Genomic DNA, 16982 nt, shown 5'->3' on the forward strand with positions numbered 1-16982 from the left:
TGGACAGACACGAGGCCAAACCCTTTAGTGACCCTCGCAGATACAGACCTTTGAGTTAAATATGAGATACATGGAGCCCATGGTTAATAGACATTTATAGAGGGCCAGGTTTTGAATCATTGAATGCTGGAAGAGATAGCATGTCTCTCAGCACCTACTCCTCTACATTACCTATTGATTACAACCGCTAATGAAGTTTGGGGAGGGGAAGGGGTGTGTGCCCATATTTCATCCTGGTATCTGATGTGTGGCCCTCAGCTCCCCATCACTGAGATGAGGAAATGGGCCCTTCACAGAGCCCAACCCCAGGGACACCTTAGGGACTCACTGACTGGGACTGACCACTCCACTGACCCCCTAAACCTCTGCCACCCCCCTTCCCTCACCCCTCACCCCAACCCCTATCTCTATTCCCTTACCCTCCCCTCCTTACCCTCATACATTCATCCCAAGGGAAAGAAACACCCTCATTCACAGGGAAAAGCTTGCTTTCAGGTCTTTCTCCCCTTCAATGGGGCTTTATGCCAGGAGCCTTGAGACATCAACATGACAATATGACAATGTGCTGGCCCTTTTAAAAGAGATCCTGTGTTTGTTAAGCGTTTCTGCCCCTGAAGAGCACCTAAGGCAGGGGCAGGGGATCTGAAAAGTGACCGGTGAAAACTTTGATCACACACCTGAAAGAGGACTAGACTTTTGATTAACTTGAGTGCTGCGCGTGGTAGCCTGTCTGTCTTTCTATCTATCTCTGAGAGATGTAGGAACGGTGAAGTTATCATTGGAAGGTATGAGACAATCTGATAATTGCTATTCACGTCTCATGTTATTGCCCACCTCACTTCTTCCACCACTTCTCACCCAGCCTCTAGTAAAGAAACCACAAAGTCTCCAAACTCTCATTTCAGCGCTACCATTTCTCCGATCCCCCCCCCCCCCCCATGAGATCATATAAGTAATGTTTTTTGGGACTTTTATGTAACACTTTCTATTATTCATCAAAAGAGTTTTAAGCATCTCCCCTTGATGTCAAACTGTAACAAGCAAAAATAAGATATCCTGGCTCTCTAAAGCTGATTCAACTCATCTCAAGGAGCTGAAATCATGAATCATTAAAAAAACACCAAAGTCGGAGGAAATTGATTCGCTAGCTAAGGAGGGAGCAGGAGGGTGAGAGAGAGAGAGAGAGAGAGCGAGAGAGAGCGACAGTACAACTAAAACCTCCCCGCAGAATGCACTAACACACGCTAAGGATGAGGATAGGTCTCTTTTTACATGGTACAGGAAGTACCAACGTGACTGTCATGTCATAGGAAACATGGAGGGGAACTGCATCAAACAAAACAGAATTATGGATGTCATCATCACAACTATGTTTAGAAAGACATGACTCAATGATAAAAGTCGTGCCCCTCTTCAATTAGAATTGGTTTGGATACAAAATAGCAGACAAACTGACAAGGAAAATATCTCTCTTTAGAGCACTTTCATTCTTAGCACAGGTACTGACCTCTCCATTGACTCACTGGACCACTGAGTTATGAGTGTTAAATATAGTAATGGCAGTTTATTTTTGGAGCAGCACTCCAAAGATTCAAGAGTTATCACAATGGCCTCATTTTGCCTGAGTAGGATGGTAATCTCACAGTTGTGATTGTATCATTGTCAAGTCATTTTGCCCCATTCATTCTGCCATAGACCGGCCTATGCCCCTATCTGTCCCTGCCTGTGCCTGTAGAATGACCTAAAATAAGAAAAACTCTACCTGATAACCCCAGCAAACATGACCCCATTCGCCCAATGTGCCTACAAGCCTACACAAGCCAGATACGGGCTAGCCCACAACAAGCCCACATCAACCCAACACAGGCTACCCCACACTAAGCCCAACATGGGCTAGCCTATACCAGACCAACACAGACTATTGAACACCAGCCAAACATGCCAGCCCATACCAAGCCCAGCTGCTTCATAATGTAGAGGCGGGGCTCATTTGAATTGGGGCTGTGGATTTAAATTCCCCAATTCATGTTGTTAAGTTAAAAAAGAATGCAAGATCAAAATCGCTGATAACATTCAAACCAATGAGGTTTCGGTGCTTTAAAGCCAATTATCTCGGAATAATCTTTCTGTCAGACAGAACCTAATAGGTCAAAGGTCACAAGTTATTTTTGTGCTACCGTTAGTGAGAGTGTCGTTCCAGTTTATCTGTTGTGATGTATGACATTAAAATAAAATTACTTGTACACTGCCAATGATGAAGTCTGTAAGAAGATTGATAAGTGCACACGATATATATTGTAAACTTTCATTTTCTCTGCTGTTAATATATATGTATCAGTCAAAAGTTTGGATGCACCTGCTCATTCAAGGTTTTTTTTTTATCTTTACTGTTTTTACATTGTTGAATAATAGTGGAGACATGAAAATGTGGAATAATACATATGGTAACCAAATAAACAAATCAAAATATATGTCATATTTGAAATTCTTCAAAGGAGCCACCCTTTGCCTTGATGACAGCTTTGCACACTCTTGGCATTCTCTCAACAAGCTTCATGAGGCATAATTTTCCAACAGTCTTGAAGGAGTTCCCACATATGATGAGCACTTGCTGGCTGCTTTTCCTTCACTCTGTGGTCCAACTCATCCCAAACCATCTCAATTGGGTTGAGGTCGGGGGATTGTGGAGGCCAGGTCATCTGATGCAGCACTCCATCACTCTCCTTGGTCAAATAGCCCTCACACACCCTGGAGGTGTTTTTGGGGTCATTGTCCTGTTGAAAAATAAATTATAGTCCCACTAAGAGCAAACCAGATGGGATGGCGTATCACTGCAGAATGCTGTGGTAGCCATGCTGGTTAAGTGTGATTATCACAGTGTCACCAGCAAAGCACCGCCTTACCATCACACCTCCTCCTCCATGCTTCACGGTGGGGACCATACACGCTGAGATCATCCGTTCACCTACTCTGCGTCTGACAAAGACACGGTGGTTGTAACCAATCATTTCAAATTTGGACTCATCAGAGCAAAGGATAGATTTTCGCCAGTCTAATGTCCATTGCTCGTGTTTCTTGGCCCAAGCAAGTCTCTTATTCCTATTAGTGTCCTTTAGAAGTGGTTTCTTTGCAACAATTCGACCATGAATTAATGCAGTCTCCTCTGAACAGTTGATGTAGAGATGTGTATGTTACTTGAAATCTGTGAAGTATTTATTTGTGCTTCAATCTGAGGCTGGTAACTCTAATGAATTTATCCTCTGCAACAGAGGTATCTCTGGGTCTTCCTATCCTGTGGCAGTCCTCATGGGAGCCAGGTTCATCATAGCGTTTGATGGTTTTTGCGACTGCACTTGAAGAAACTTTCAAAGTTCTTGAAATGTTTCGTTTTGACTGACCTTCATGTCTTAAATGAATGATGCTGTCATTTTTCTTTGCTTATTTGAGCTGTTTTTGCCATAATATGGACCTGGTCTTTTACCAAATAAGGCTATATTCTGTATTCCACCCTACCATATCAGAGCACAACTGATAGTCTCAAACGCATTAAGAGGGAAAGAAATTCCACAAATGAACTTTTAACAAGGAACAACTGTTAATTGAAATTCCAGGTGACTACCTCATGAAACTGGTTGAGAGAATGCCAAGAGTGTACAAAGCTGTCATCAAGGCAAAGGGTGGCTACTTTGAAGAATCTCAAATATAAAACATATATTGATTTGTTTGTCTTTTATTTGTTACTACATGATTCAATATCTGGTGTTTCAAAATGTGATGTCTTCATTATTATTTTACAATGTAGGAAAAGGTAAAAATAAAGAAAACCCTTGAATGAGTAGGTGTGACCACACTTATGACTGGTGCTGTACTGTATATACTGATTATACAGAACATTATGAATACCTGCTCTTTCTATGACATAGACTATCCAGGTGAATACAGGTGAAATCTATGATCCCTTGTTGATGTTATACCTCTTAAGGATCTCTACAGATCGGTGTCACACCCGCGGGATGGTTGAGCTAATGTGCGCTAATGCGATTAGCATGAGGTTGTAAGTTACAAGAAAATTTCCCATGACATAGACATATCTGATATTCGCAGTAAGCGTAAATTATTGTTAATCTAACTGCACTGTCCAATTTACAGTAGCTATTACAGTGAAAGAATAGCATGCTATTTTTTGAGGAGAGTGCACAGTTATGAACTTGAAAAGTTATTAATAAACCAATCAGGCACATGGGGCAGTCTTGATACAACATTTTGAACAGAAATACAATGGTTCATTGGATCAGTCTAAAACTTTGCACATACACTGCTTCCATCTAGTGGCCAAAATCTAAATTGTTTCTTGGCTGGAATAATACATTATGTCATTCTCTTGCATTTCAAAGATTATGGTACAAAGAAAATACAAACAGTTGTTTTTTTTCTTTGTATTATCTTTTACCAGATCTATATATATATCCTTGCTTCAGGTCCTGAGCTACAGGCAGTTAGATTTGGGTATGTCATTTTAGGTGAAAATTGAAAAAAATGGGGTGGATCCTTGAATTCACTTCAATCAGTGTAAATGAAGGGGATGAAACAGGTTACAGAAAGATTTTCTGAGAGAATTGAGAATTGAGACATGGAGTGTGTATGTGTGCCACTCAGAGGGAAAATGGGCAAGACAAAATATTTAAGTGCCTTTGAACGGGGTATGGTAGTAGGTGCCAGGCGCACTGGTTTGTGTCAAAAACTGCAACGCTGCTGGGTTTTTCACGCTCAAAAGTTTCCCGTATGTATCAAAGTTGCTTGTTGCTGTCATATAGTTGCTTATTGCTGTCATATATATAGACACACACACTGACTGCACAGAATATTAAGAACACCTTCCTAATATTGAGTTGCACCCCCTTCAGAACAACCTCAATTCGTTGCTGCATGGGCTCTTACAAGGTTTAGAAAGCTTTCCACAGGGATGCTGGCCCATGTTGACTCCAATGCTTCCCACAGTTGTGTGTAGTGGGCTGGGTGTCCTTTGGGTGGTGGACCACTGTTGTCTTTCTGATTCAATGTAACATCCAGCCAATTCAAAACAGTCAGTTATGAGCATTCTGTGTCTTTTCGTTGAGCCGGATCATTTGGCTCCCAAACGGCTGTTCATTCAAAATGCTTGAAAATGTACCTAGAACCATGGAAATTGCAAATCTCTAGTACTGTAAAGCCAAAACAGTAGGCCACCATTATGTCAGATCTTCGTATGCACGTTCAAAATACATTTTTACCCATCCAAATTTACGCACTGCAAAAATGAGCGTGCACCAGAATGACGTGCTCCCCCCACTATTTATTGTTTCTGCAGTGATGATTCACCATCTTCGGAGAATGGTTTTCTAACGTATGGATGAGTTAGCTGACAACATCAGGAAAACAATGTGGACGCTTCAATGGGGCAGAAGTCCGTGAGTTCTGGATGGCCAGATAGCTACCAACAATGTTTTGAGTGGTTTTCACTAACTTCATGTCAATGGTAATATGGAAAAAAATATTGCTATCTAGCTAACCAACAACTGTATCAATGGATCAGAGAGACAAGTGCTCATTGTGCAAATGTATTTATGTTTCAATAAACATTGGATATTAAATATAGTTTACATGTTGTCAACAATTTAAGCCAACCCTGTCTGTTTTGCCCCATAGTTGCACACACGTCGGTTTTGTTGCTAAACAATTAACCCATCTATATGCAGATAATCATTGTTTGAAGCAAAAAAAAGCAGTCGTAGCAGTATGCAAATCAGGGAACCATCGATGCGATTCAGTTCCCAACGTTCACCAAAAAGAGCTCAAAAAGAGCTGTTCGTTTTCGAACGAACTGTCACTAAAAAGGATGGGCTTATTTCAGGCAAAGTGAGGGCTGCCGTTGGGGTCCCCTGCCTTCGGGCCAATGTAGAGCCGATGAGCAAAGGTGCATCGGCCAATGTGGACATCCTACATGGGTCCAATGTTTTTACTCGCATTGGGCTCAGATGGTGCCCATGTGGGAATGTTTGCTGGGAAAGGATGGGCTTATTTCAAGCAAAGTGAGGGCTCCTCTCACCAGATATGGGCTGTCCACGCTAGGTCCAATGTGGAGCGAATGTGGGCAGCCTACATGGGGCCAACATTTTATCCAGCATGTGGACATATTTGCTGGGACGTATCTCAGCTGAAAATAACATTCAGAGATTAACACAGATAAATACTGAGACACATGTAGACACTGAGTGCTCTGAAAAGGGTTCAACTATAAACTGCTACAGGTCCATTTAGATCAGTTAGCTATCTTGAAAACTAAGACACAACATGTTTTTGTAACGTAATTAAACTACTTAATGTAGAAGTGCTGTGGCATAGTTAGTTATTGCTCTATCCACCTGTTCCAAATAACTACCCATATGATGTGCAACAATTCACTAAACACATATTCTCATTGTATATTGTTTATGGCAGGGGACAGGTATTCAAATCCAAGCCTGGAGGTTCTGTCACTGCTGGTTTTCTGTTCTATAATTAATTGCACCAACCTGGTGTCCAGAGGAGGTTGAGGGGAGGAAGGCTGGTGTCCCAGGTCTAAATCAGTCCTTGATTTGAAGGGAATAATGAATATCAGCAGTGGCACTGGCTTTGTGGTGCAGATATGGAATTTATCTGGTTTAGTTGTACAGTATGAGTGGGAAGGCCTATCAGAGAGGAATCGGCAAAGTATACCCAAATCATTGGAACTATATGCCTAATGCAGAAATGCTGATGAAGTAAGTATCTTAGGCCTGCTATCTCCCATCACTGATGGTAGGCTTGCTATTCTGTAACACCTGACTTTATAATCATGTTATTTCAAGGATTTCAAAATATGCTACATCTACTCGCGGTTATGACTAGATGGAGTACAGCTGAACAGAAGTGACTTTAGGTGGCAGTTTGGGAGAACTTATGCAGCTCATGGTCTTATGGTCTTTTTTTGTGTGCAGTCCGGACCAACCTTGATTTTAACATCCAAGGATGTTGATTCTTGGTCCCGTCCGGACCAAATCTGAAGCAAACATAGATGTCTGTTTGGTTCAGATTTGGTCCAGACCAATCATAGAAATCTACAGTGCATTCAGAAAGTACACTGTAGAAATGTTTGCACATTTATAAACAAATAAAAACAGAATAGCATCATCAATCCAGGGTTTATATACATGATTGGTCTGACCACACTCCTGTCAATTCACCTCCTTGATGTTATCAAACGACGTTATCAAAAATGATTGTTTAACTAAATTTAATTTCCATCATGCTGCATATAGCACAGCCGAGTTCAACTCAGCACAGGCGAGGCAGATTCCGAAGATAGTCGGAAAAGGCCGAATGCATTGCATTGTGGGAAAAGGGAGCTTGTCGCCATCTTGCTTTAGCGCCGCAGATTATCAGGGCAGAATAATAACCACGTTCGAATGAAACATTTTGAGACATACGAATGGTTTAGCAATACAGTTTGAGCAAATATTGCAGGTAGTGAGGTGTAAGAGTATCACCGTGCTATTTCCAACGATAGAACTAGCTAACTGGGAACGTTCGACTTGAGGAGGTAACGTTAGCCATGGGTCGCTCGAGGAGTCGCAGTTCGTCCCGTTCCAAACACTCCAAAAGCAGCAAGCACAGCAAAAAACGGAGCCGGTCGCGTTCAAGGGACAAGGAGAGGTCCAAGAAGCGATCCAAGTCCCGTGAAGCGAAGAGGAACCGGCGCAGAGAGTCGCGTTCTCGTTCCCGGTCAGCCACAGTCTCGACCCGCAGGGAAAGGGAGAGAGCGGTCACACCGCCGGAGAGAATCGACATATTCGGCAGGACGTTGAGCAAGAGAAGCGCCTTGGACGAAAAACAGAGAAAAGAGGAGGAGGAGAAGAAGGTTGAGATGGAAAGACAGAGGAAGATGTGAGTCGTAACTGAATATTCTATACAATATGAAAGACATGCTAACTAGCTTGCTACATTCGCTAGTTAGCTACAATGCTAATAGACCCGTCCATACACTCAGGCATAGGCGTTAGTTAGCAAGCTAGTAAACTGGCTAGCTAACGTTAGCTACTTGTCTTGTGAGAGGAGGCCCAAATCAGCCATGCAAGCCTACAACACTAACGTTAGTACCTGCACCATTAGCCAACCAGCTAACTAATTAAGGCACTTGGCTGCAAATCACATGTTTCTTTAGTCTGATAATGGGATGTATACATTTCAAATCCTTTTATCATGCATCTAGTAACTATACATTTGTGTATTTGTGCGTAAGTGGCAATCTGAGTGGCCACATTGTATATCATGTTTCATGCATCACAATTCAACGATTTAGTGACGATATCAACGATCTAAGGATGACGTGACCCAGATTTCTCTGGCTAGTTTACGTGTCCTCAAAAAGGTTGTCAACAATATTAATCCTGACTCCAAGCTGTGCCTTGTGTGACATTTTATTTCCAAATTGAGTTAATACATTTTAATGTCATAATTATAATTTAGGCCTAATCACTGGTTAAATGAAACAGTTGAAAGGGGAGGGAAGGGCGTCAACTACAGTAAGTTGCTCCCCTGTCAAATGAGAAATTTCAGGTATGCCCCTCTGGCTCTCAACCACTGAAGTCCAACCACTGGACTTTCATCTGGCCCCTGCAACACTAAGATTGACTGTCAGTTAAAAGTAGCATTCTGAGTGAGTGACTTATGATAAGCTACAGTTCAGTCAGGAAATGTAATGATGAACGATCAGACAACTTCATCTGTTATTTGTTTCTCAACAAAATTCCTTCACTTGTCTTGCTGCATTATCCAGGTGTCACACAATTTAAGTGCAATTTGGGGGGAAACTACTTTTGTAGTAGGTGTCTGTACATCATTTCTGCTATAGCTGTCTGTTTGTAGGCAGGTGATATTGGTCTGACAGAAATAAAGACTGGGGGAAGCAGCTGTTGTGCACCTTTTGGCCAGTGGCTGATTGACACCTGATACTTACAACACAGTAGTCATCTAGTCTGCTGTGTCCTTTTACTGGCTAACCACAGGGCTACTTAACCAGCCACACAATGTCCAATAAAGACATGGATACCAGATAAGCAAGGACCCGGGTTTTAGGTTTCCTGGTTGTTATGTTTGACTAAACCAAATTAAATCGGAAAGGGGGACCGTGTTTTCAGTTGTGCCTGAGGCAATGTGACAACGATCACGTCCTTTTGATAGGGCAGCTGAAATGGTTTAAATCCGTGACTTGTGTTCATGTGCACAAACCAACTTCCCTCGAGCATGCCTTTTGGACTGACCCACACCTAGCTTTACCCCCCAGTCTTCTGCTGCTCTGGACAGGCTCACTTCCTCCCACGAAAGTTGGGGGGGGGGGGGGGGTGTTGTCTTGTCACATCGGGACTCTTATCTCCTGTTGTCCAGGGTGTCTGTCTAGTCAATGGGGTAAATCTGTTTCCCCATGCACATTTAGTACATATTCCATAGTGCCATGTGCTGTAATTCAATCCCAAATCAATGAAACACTAAGTTAAACCTTTATATAGATATAGATATATATGTAGATGTATACTTGGGGGGAAAAAAGTTTTTTATGTAAGTAGTTTTATAACCCTGATAAGCTTACAAATGAACAATTCCCAGAGGTTGTTTCTGTAGAAATCTGGCTTTTAGGGTACATTGATTCAACGGTAACTGAATATGCATTGATCGTGTCATGTCACTTTTGCTACCATGTCAGCAACCCTCCCCTCTTTCTCTCCCCACCCATGCCGTGCAGCCGTCAGGTGGAGATAGAGGAGAAGCTGATCGAGGAGGAGACGGCGCGTCGCGTGGAGGAGCTGGTGGCCAAGCGGGTGGAGGAGGAGCTGGAGAAACGTAGGGACGAGATCGAGCGGGAGGTGCTGCGGCGTGTGGAGGAGGCCAAGCGCATCATGGAGCGCCAGCTGTTGGAGGAGCTGGAGAGACAGAGGCATGCCGAGCTGCAGGCCCAGAAGGCCAGAGAGGTAACGCTCGGTCGTTGGGAACGCAGTCGTCTCCCCCCCCACCCCTCCCCACTTTTCTGGAAAGTGGGGTCCCCCCTTCCCCCGACATGGCCATGGCACAAGTTTCACTTCTACATGGAGGGTGTGGGGGTATTGCATTGCTGTCATGGCTGAGGGTCAGTACAGGATCGGTGGGATGGGTGATAGAGTTCTGTGAGCTTCAGAAGTTGTAGATTGAGTGATTTTAAAAGGGCAAGAGCCCAGGTTTCCACTTAGGTAGTAGATTGAAGGAGAAATGGACAATATTTGGCAGTTGACAGTCAAAGTAAGACTGGGGGATTCAGGTGAAACTTTTGCCATGGCAGACATGAGAATTTACAGACTTCATCCCTTTATTCAATCTCATAAATCTCCCTCCTTCCCCATTCATACATTCCTATTCAGAGTTATTCATAACTTTTATTTTCATTATTGTAAATGTCTCCTTTTTACATCTCTAATAAAGAGCTCTCTTCAAATTGACATTCCATTCAGTTACTTTCTCTGTTTGTGTCCAATATTCAGTGCACATTTTTATTCCCCCAGGTAGGCAGCGAGCACGGGTTTGCCCAACCACAAACAAATAGGGATGAGAAGCTTTGGCTTATTAGTGACAAATCAGTCCCCTATAGCCCAATTAGCTTTTTTCTATTTCTTGTTCTAGTGGCTAGTGTGGACTGTAGTCTTCTTGAGGCCCTTCACTTTGCTGAGTAGACTAGATGCTGGGCCTTCTTCTCTCTCCAGGCTTCATTAATGAGGGCCATGGTTTGTACAGTCATAATGTTATGTGAATGAGAGGAGCAGCCAATGTCCAGCGACCCTGACTCAAACAGGAATCGGCCAGTGGCTCGGTACTAATCGGGTGAGAAATGTGGCCCCAGTGCGCCTCGCTGAGCTCTCCCTCCCCCATCTCTCCTATTCAGATCACCCCCCCCCCCCCCACACACACACACACACACACACATCCTAGACGTACCTTTTGGGAAGGGAGGGTAATAGTTACTTTGACACTAGGAAGGCCGCTTTCTGTTTTGAGTGAATTTTGTTTTAATAGGCTACAATTACATACACAGTTTAGTTTATTGTGTCCTATAAAGTTGATATTATCCTCCCCGCTCTTAATAATCCTTGTTTTGAAAAGCTCCCATTAGAAGGCATCCGCTCTGGAATACATAACAATGACGGACCTCCATTTCCAGTTTCCTGTTTGCAAGGTCAACAATCTCTGGTCTATCCCTGTCTGTTAACCCTCTTTCTTTATTTAATATTCCTTTTTTTGTGTTGAAACTAACTTGTTTTTAAAGAAAAACGACAACAAATGTACTCTTTGTGACGTCCTCATGACTTGCTTCTCCTTAGGGGTGTTTTTTTTATTAAATTTTTTTTTTTGTTCATGATTTTGATTTTGGACACAACTTGTGTTAACACCACCTTCTTTAACACCTTTTGACCTGAACTGGCCTGCAGACAGCTCCCAGCTCACTCACGTACTGTACTGTGTTCAGCCCTACTCCTCCGCACAGTGCTGCTCCACTGTACTGTACACCACTGTACTCTGCTGCTGCATTATGTTGTCTCGATGTGAGCTGAGAGCGGCTTTAAAGAGTCACTGCGAGCTGGGCGGCAGGCTAGCAGTACAGAGATCAGTTTTAAAGAGGAAGGCCACAGGCGGGCCTGGCGCGTATGGCAGCCCCCCTCCCCTCCCCAGGAGCGCTTCTGTCTCTGCAGGGGACACAGTCTGGACGAGACAGTAAATATTCAACCGTTTAATGACGAATGCTTTCACCAGTTGTGTAGGTACACAGGCAAGGAAAATGCGTAGGTATACGTACATTGGTGAGCCAAAACTATTCACTCCTTTTTTGTATCCTTTTTCTCTTTATTATTGATGATGATGATAAGAGGCAAATAGATTTTTTAGAATGTTTGTCTTTTTATATCTGTTTCTGTCTGAGTGTGCCGAGTGGGTTTCCCTTTTAATGTCTTAATAATCAAGTGAAGGCTAAAGGTGTGATTGAGGGATTCCTATGTGGGAGGGTATTGTCACGAATAGCGGGAGAGAGAAAAAAAAAGGGGGGTTATTTTTCCCTTTTGACAAATTTTGTTCTCCTGTGTTCTAAAAGCATTGCCGGTTGATTGCGAGAAAGAATGGGAAAGAGTGGTTATGATGTGCGAGGGAGAGCCTGAGCAGACTCCTTTTGTGGTAGGATGAAGACAAGTGAGTGTGCCACTGTGTGCGTGTATGTTGAGGTCAATGATGTGGGAGTGTGTGTCTGTGTAGGGATGTTGTGCGGCCGTAGCCTGTGTGCGCGCTAACATGGCATCGTGTCACCCCTTTAGGAGGAAGAAACATCCAAACGGGAGGAGCTGGAGAAAATCTTGGAGGAGAATAACCGCAAGATTGCCGATGCTCAGGCCAAGCTGGTACGCCCTCTTCTACTCGCCTCTGCTTCTCCTCTCTTTTCTGTACAAAGAGAGAAATATATTTAGCTACTTTCCCAAACCCCAAAATGCAAACGGGGCAATTCCATGATGAAATGTGGTCGTGCTGATATTGAAATACGTGGTCATTGTAGATTTCATGTGAAAGTGGTATTGGCATTTTTGTTATGAAATTGAGGTTATTGACAGATTTCCAGGGAAACTCAAGTACAACGTAGTATTGCATTCTGGCATAGGTTTTACATTGATGGTTATCAGTAGCCGTTAACAATAATTGTTTTTCCCTTGCCTGTTTATATTCTGTCTGGCACTTAACTCGTTTGTAAGATTTATTTATTTGATTTGGACACGACATGGACACGCCAAGATTGTAGTAAACAAGGCAGAAAGCAAAACAAACAGATTATATTTAATATCTTAAGGCTAATATCAAACAGTCTATCAAAAGTAACAGCAAACAGTTTGTAGTATTTTGGCACTGCAGAATCTCTATCCTGAACTGACCCGTTGTTCTCTGTGTGTGTCTCCCCACCAGGCCGAGGAGCAGTTGCGTATCGTAGAGGAGCAGAGAAAGATTCACGAGGAGAGGATGAAGCTGGATCAGGATCGCCAGCGGCAGCAGAAGGAGGAGCAGAAAATGATCCTGGGCAAGGGAAAGTCCCGGCCCAAGCTCTCCTTCTCCCTCAAGGCCACCGAATGAGCCTCTCATCCCTCCTCTTGCACTCCTCCATTCCCCCCAGTGCTCACCTTCTCCTCCTCTCTGGAACGCTCGCTGTGTGTTTTTAAGTGTGGAAAGCTGAACGAAGGGCTGCCGGAAGAGCCATGGCTCCTTTCCTGTCACGCACCTCCCTGCTTTACAGACCTTTCCCAACCAAGCCTTGGAGGGACGGCTGCCCGCACACCGTCTAACACCTGTCTCGCCCCCTGACCCCCCCCTCCCTCCCTCCCTCTCCTCGGCCTCTCTCAACCCCCCCCCCCCCCCCAGTGACTATTGTTTGTTCTTTTAGGGGGGGGGTATTTCCATTTTTAAGGATCTGAACTGTCGTGTAGAAAGCTGTCACTACTTGGTTCTGCCCTTACTTAGGTCTTACTTTGAACAGTAAGCAAGCTAGGACAGAAACTCATAACTTGTGTGTGTGTGTGTGTCCAGTTAAGGCTCATTAAAACTTTGTGGGTGGTTTGGGAGTTGGCCTGGGTTTTCCTGTGCCGTGTGTGTCTAACGTAGAAAGCTGACAAGGCAGGGGTAACATATGCAGTAAAGCACACAGTCACCTCCACTTTAGCTGACAGGATTGTCTTCCACCTCCCTTCACCTCACATCTGCTCTGATGATTGATCCTCGTGTTTTTACCAAGTTTCTACAATGTTTTGCTCCTCGATAGTTTAGCGGCAAATAGAAAAACCAAGCATGTGATCAAAGACGCTCTGCTGCACAGGTGAACCCAGGCCAATTCCCAAACTGCCCATAGAGTGGCTCCGGGGCGCGTTGCAGGATTGGAACGGGATATGATGCGTCTCATCCATGGTCGGGAGGGGAGGGGGGGGGGGGCAGACATTTCCTGTATGATGTAATATTAGAATTGCTGTGATTTGGTGTCCTACTCCTGTAAAATAGAAATGAATCCACACAACAACGAAAGACAAGCGCGACAGGGATTTATAATCTTGCATCATTTTAATGAACTCTTAACTGTTCAATCGCCGAGTGAATTGTTCTCTCAAGTCAAGTAGACGGTGGAAGCAGTGCACCTCTGTTCCTTAGTTTTGGTGTAGTATATTAACCTCGCCCTTAAAGGGTCCCCTTAAAATGACTATTGGTTCGTAAAGGATGTCCAGGTAAGATTCACTAGCTACATGTTGAGATCTAACCAGGTGGATGTGCATGTTTGGATGTGTGTGTGTGTGTGTGTGTGTCAGTATGTCTGACTGGCTGATCTCTGGTAGGTTTAAGGGGCTTCTTGAGTAAGTGAAACTTGTCTTGTGGTAATTTTCCTGATTGTGTTAATGGGAACTGAACAATACACCAATAAAACCATTGAATGCGTACAACTGTCTCAGATTGTGGTTTTTAGTCAATGGTTATTTCCTCATGTCAATTGCTGCATTTACATAGGCAGCTCAATTATTAGCAAAATATCTGATTGGTCAAAAGATACAGCCAATGCATCACTTTTTGCTCATCGAATAGGATTTCCTTACTGGATCTCTCCACACACATTCCAGGGGAGTTCACCTTTCAGCTGGATTACAGTTTGTAACCCCTTTTAGAGATATTGTATTTACTTGTCAAATATAACATATTGTTAATTAGAATTAATGGCGTAGATGTTTTGGAGAGGCGATTTGCAGTTTGCACTGCATTTAAATAAATGAGTTTGTATTTGGACAATTAGTTGGTCTCTGTAGTGATGTAAATTGAGGTTCATGATTGGCTGGTCGTCTCAATTATTCTGCGGCCCCATGGTAAGTACTGTTCCTCACACCTTTGAATGCATGCGTAATTTGCGCGTGGCTTGGAAATTATTTTATCTAGTCCCTTTCAATGGCAAGGCTGTCCGGTCAAAATGCATAAAGTAATGCAAGTATTGGCAACATCTTGAAGTTGTCAGCAAGTTATTACACAATATAATAGCAAAATCAGTTATCCGTCAGTGACTCTACGTTCTCTGTGGGTCCTATTTATCAATGTCAAGTCAACAATGTGCTTGTAATTACTCAGCGACTTCTTTGGAAGACGGAACCTGACGCGAGTCACTGAACTTCCAGGTGCATCATAGGACCTCGTGCCCCAAGAATCAACTGACATATTTGACATGACAAACCTTGGACGTGAGAGCGACCGTCCCATGCGTGAGTAACCACCTTTATACCCTCGCTCGAACCTCGACTATATAGACATACAGGGTAAAAAAAAAAAATGACAGTGATGTTCTCTCTCGCACACGCACACAAACTAAGTGCCAAGACAAATATGACACCATTGTAACACAACTGAAAGAGCCCATCAGCTCTGAAACGATGCATTAGGTCCGGGAAAACTTTGGAAAATAGAGTAGGCTATAGGCCACTTTTCACTGGCAAATGTACTTTCATCGACATGGTGCATAGGGGGTTCAGCAGGACTCCGTTTGATCACGATAAAGGCTCAGGACCCCCATGGACCTGAGATGTTCTCCGTTTTAAGTTGGTAACACTAAGGAGCAACTGAATAAACAAAGGTACGGCCCATGAGAGTCCCGCTGGCTAGAGGGCCTTTCAAATGAGAAAATATGGAAAGTTTAGCCACATCAAGTCTATTCTTTTTTTGTTTGTTTAATAAGTAGGCTATGTAAAGATAAAAGCAACACAGCCACTTTTTAATTGCTTGTCTATTTTCTGCCCAACTATTTTTGCCAAAAAGGTTTTCCAGCAATTTACAGACACTCTCAGTGATAGCCTCATATTAAATTCATTTTAATCCACTATATATAGTTTTTATATAAGAGATAGAGATTTCACAATTTCACACACTTATTTCTATCAATGTTAGTGCTCTTTTAACAACGCAATGCTTTAGGCCTATTGTTTTTACAGACTTTTCATAGCCTAGTACTGCAATTCAAGACTAATTACAGATGGAAAGTTCGAACTTTTTCAAAGGTCTATATGCTCCTGATTAGAGACTTATTCTAGCTAAACTGTACATGATGATAATCATAATATAATTATTGAAATACTTTATTGGGCTGTCTGGTGTTTAATTTAAAACGTTTTGATATTGTAAAGAGGCATAAATGTATAATTATTATTAGGCCTATATATATTAAGGCCTTTCACCTGAGGCCTATTTCACAATGGACATATTCAATGATTATATGCTTCACAAAACTCTCAAATTCCTCTTACAAATGATTAGTTTTTCCTCGAAGCTGAACGTGCTATAAAAGTGTAAGACCGTATTCAGAGGCTTAGCCCAATGTGTTGAAGAGAGGTTGTGTGTATTTCCCGATCCCTTTCTAGACTTGCTGACTGAAAAGAGCAGAGCAGTCATTACCGATCGTTCGCGGCTTATTTTAGCAAGGTAAGGGTATTTTTAAGACAGAGGAACTCACCGCTTCCTCTCTTCTCCCGAAGGCAGGATATTATCTGGACTCATGACACTATTTCAGGACCCTCTTCCTACGGTGTATTCAGGGAAGTTAAAATGGCTAAGCGTCTATATAGGCTGCACTTTTTTGTATTTGATCCTTTTTAAAGTAACGTTAGGCCCATAAAATGGAGAAACAAGGAACTTATTTCAGTGTTACATTAGCACTATATGCAGGCATCCGTTTCTTTATAACATTAACGTGTGTATCTCGACCTTTTGTTATTCCTCCTTAACCGTTCATTCATCTTTCATTTGAATGTAGCCTATCTAATGCTCTTAATCTTCGCCAATATGCATCAACTCGACGGCGGGCATTCTAGCGGTGTAGCCTGACTGGTAAAGATTGTCACAGTCACAGTCCGCGGTGTGTT

General features: G+C 42.9%; 1 protein-coding gene across 2 annotated transcripts; it reads left to right on the forward strand.

Annotated features, from left to right (window-relative positions):
* The first annotated feature begins 7355 nt into the window (after positions 1–7355).
* On the forward strand, positions 7356–14528 carry arglu1a (arginine and glutamate rich 1a). Of its 2 annotated transcripts, none has more exons than XM_021578992.3 (4): positions 7356–7941; positions 9797–10022; positions 12381–12464; positions 13018–14528. In XM_021578992.3, exons 1-4 carry the CDS (start codon positions 7610–7612, stop codon positions 13180–13182), a joined length of 807 nt encoding a protein of 268 aa, XP_021434667.1. In that variant the 5' UTR covers positions 7356–7609; the 3' UTR covers positions 13183–14528. The 2 variants fall into 2 exon arrangements, with proteins under 2 accessions (XP_021434667.1, XP_021434666.1); XM_021578991.3 differs by having other exon boundaries at positions 7380–7941; positions 9758–10022.
* The last annotated feature ends 2454 nt before the right edge of the window (positions 14529–16982 follow it).

Source organism: Oncorhynchus mykiss, chromosome 22, assembly GCF_057628025.1.
Source record: "Oncorhynchus mykiss isolate SJ-2025 chromosome 22, ASM5762802v1, whole genome shotgun sequence".
NCBI classification, from domain to species: domain Eukaryota; kingdom Metazoa; phylum Chordata; class Actinopteri; order Salmoniformes; family Salmonidae; genus Oncorhynchus; species Oncorhynchus mykiss.

Coding starts and splice junctions, on each gene's coding strand:
- arglu1a (XM_021578991.3), top strand. CDS start 7,610: ATGGGTCGCTCGAGGAGTCGCAGTTCGTCCCGTTCCAAACACTCCAAA. Junction 10,023..12,380: donor AGGCCCAGAAGGCCAGAGAG/GTAACGCTCGGT, acceptor TCACCCCTTTAG/GAGGAAGAAACATCCAAACG. Junction 12,465..13,017: donor CCGATGCTCAGGCCAAGCTG/GTACGCCCTCTT, acceptor TCTCCCCACCAG/GCCGAGGAGCAGTTGCGTAT.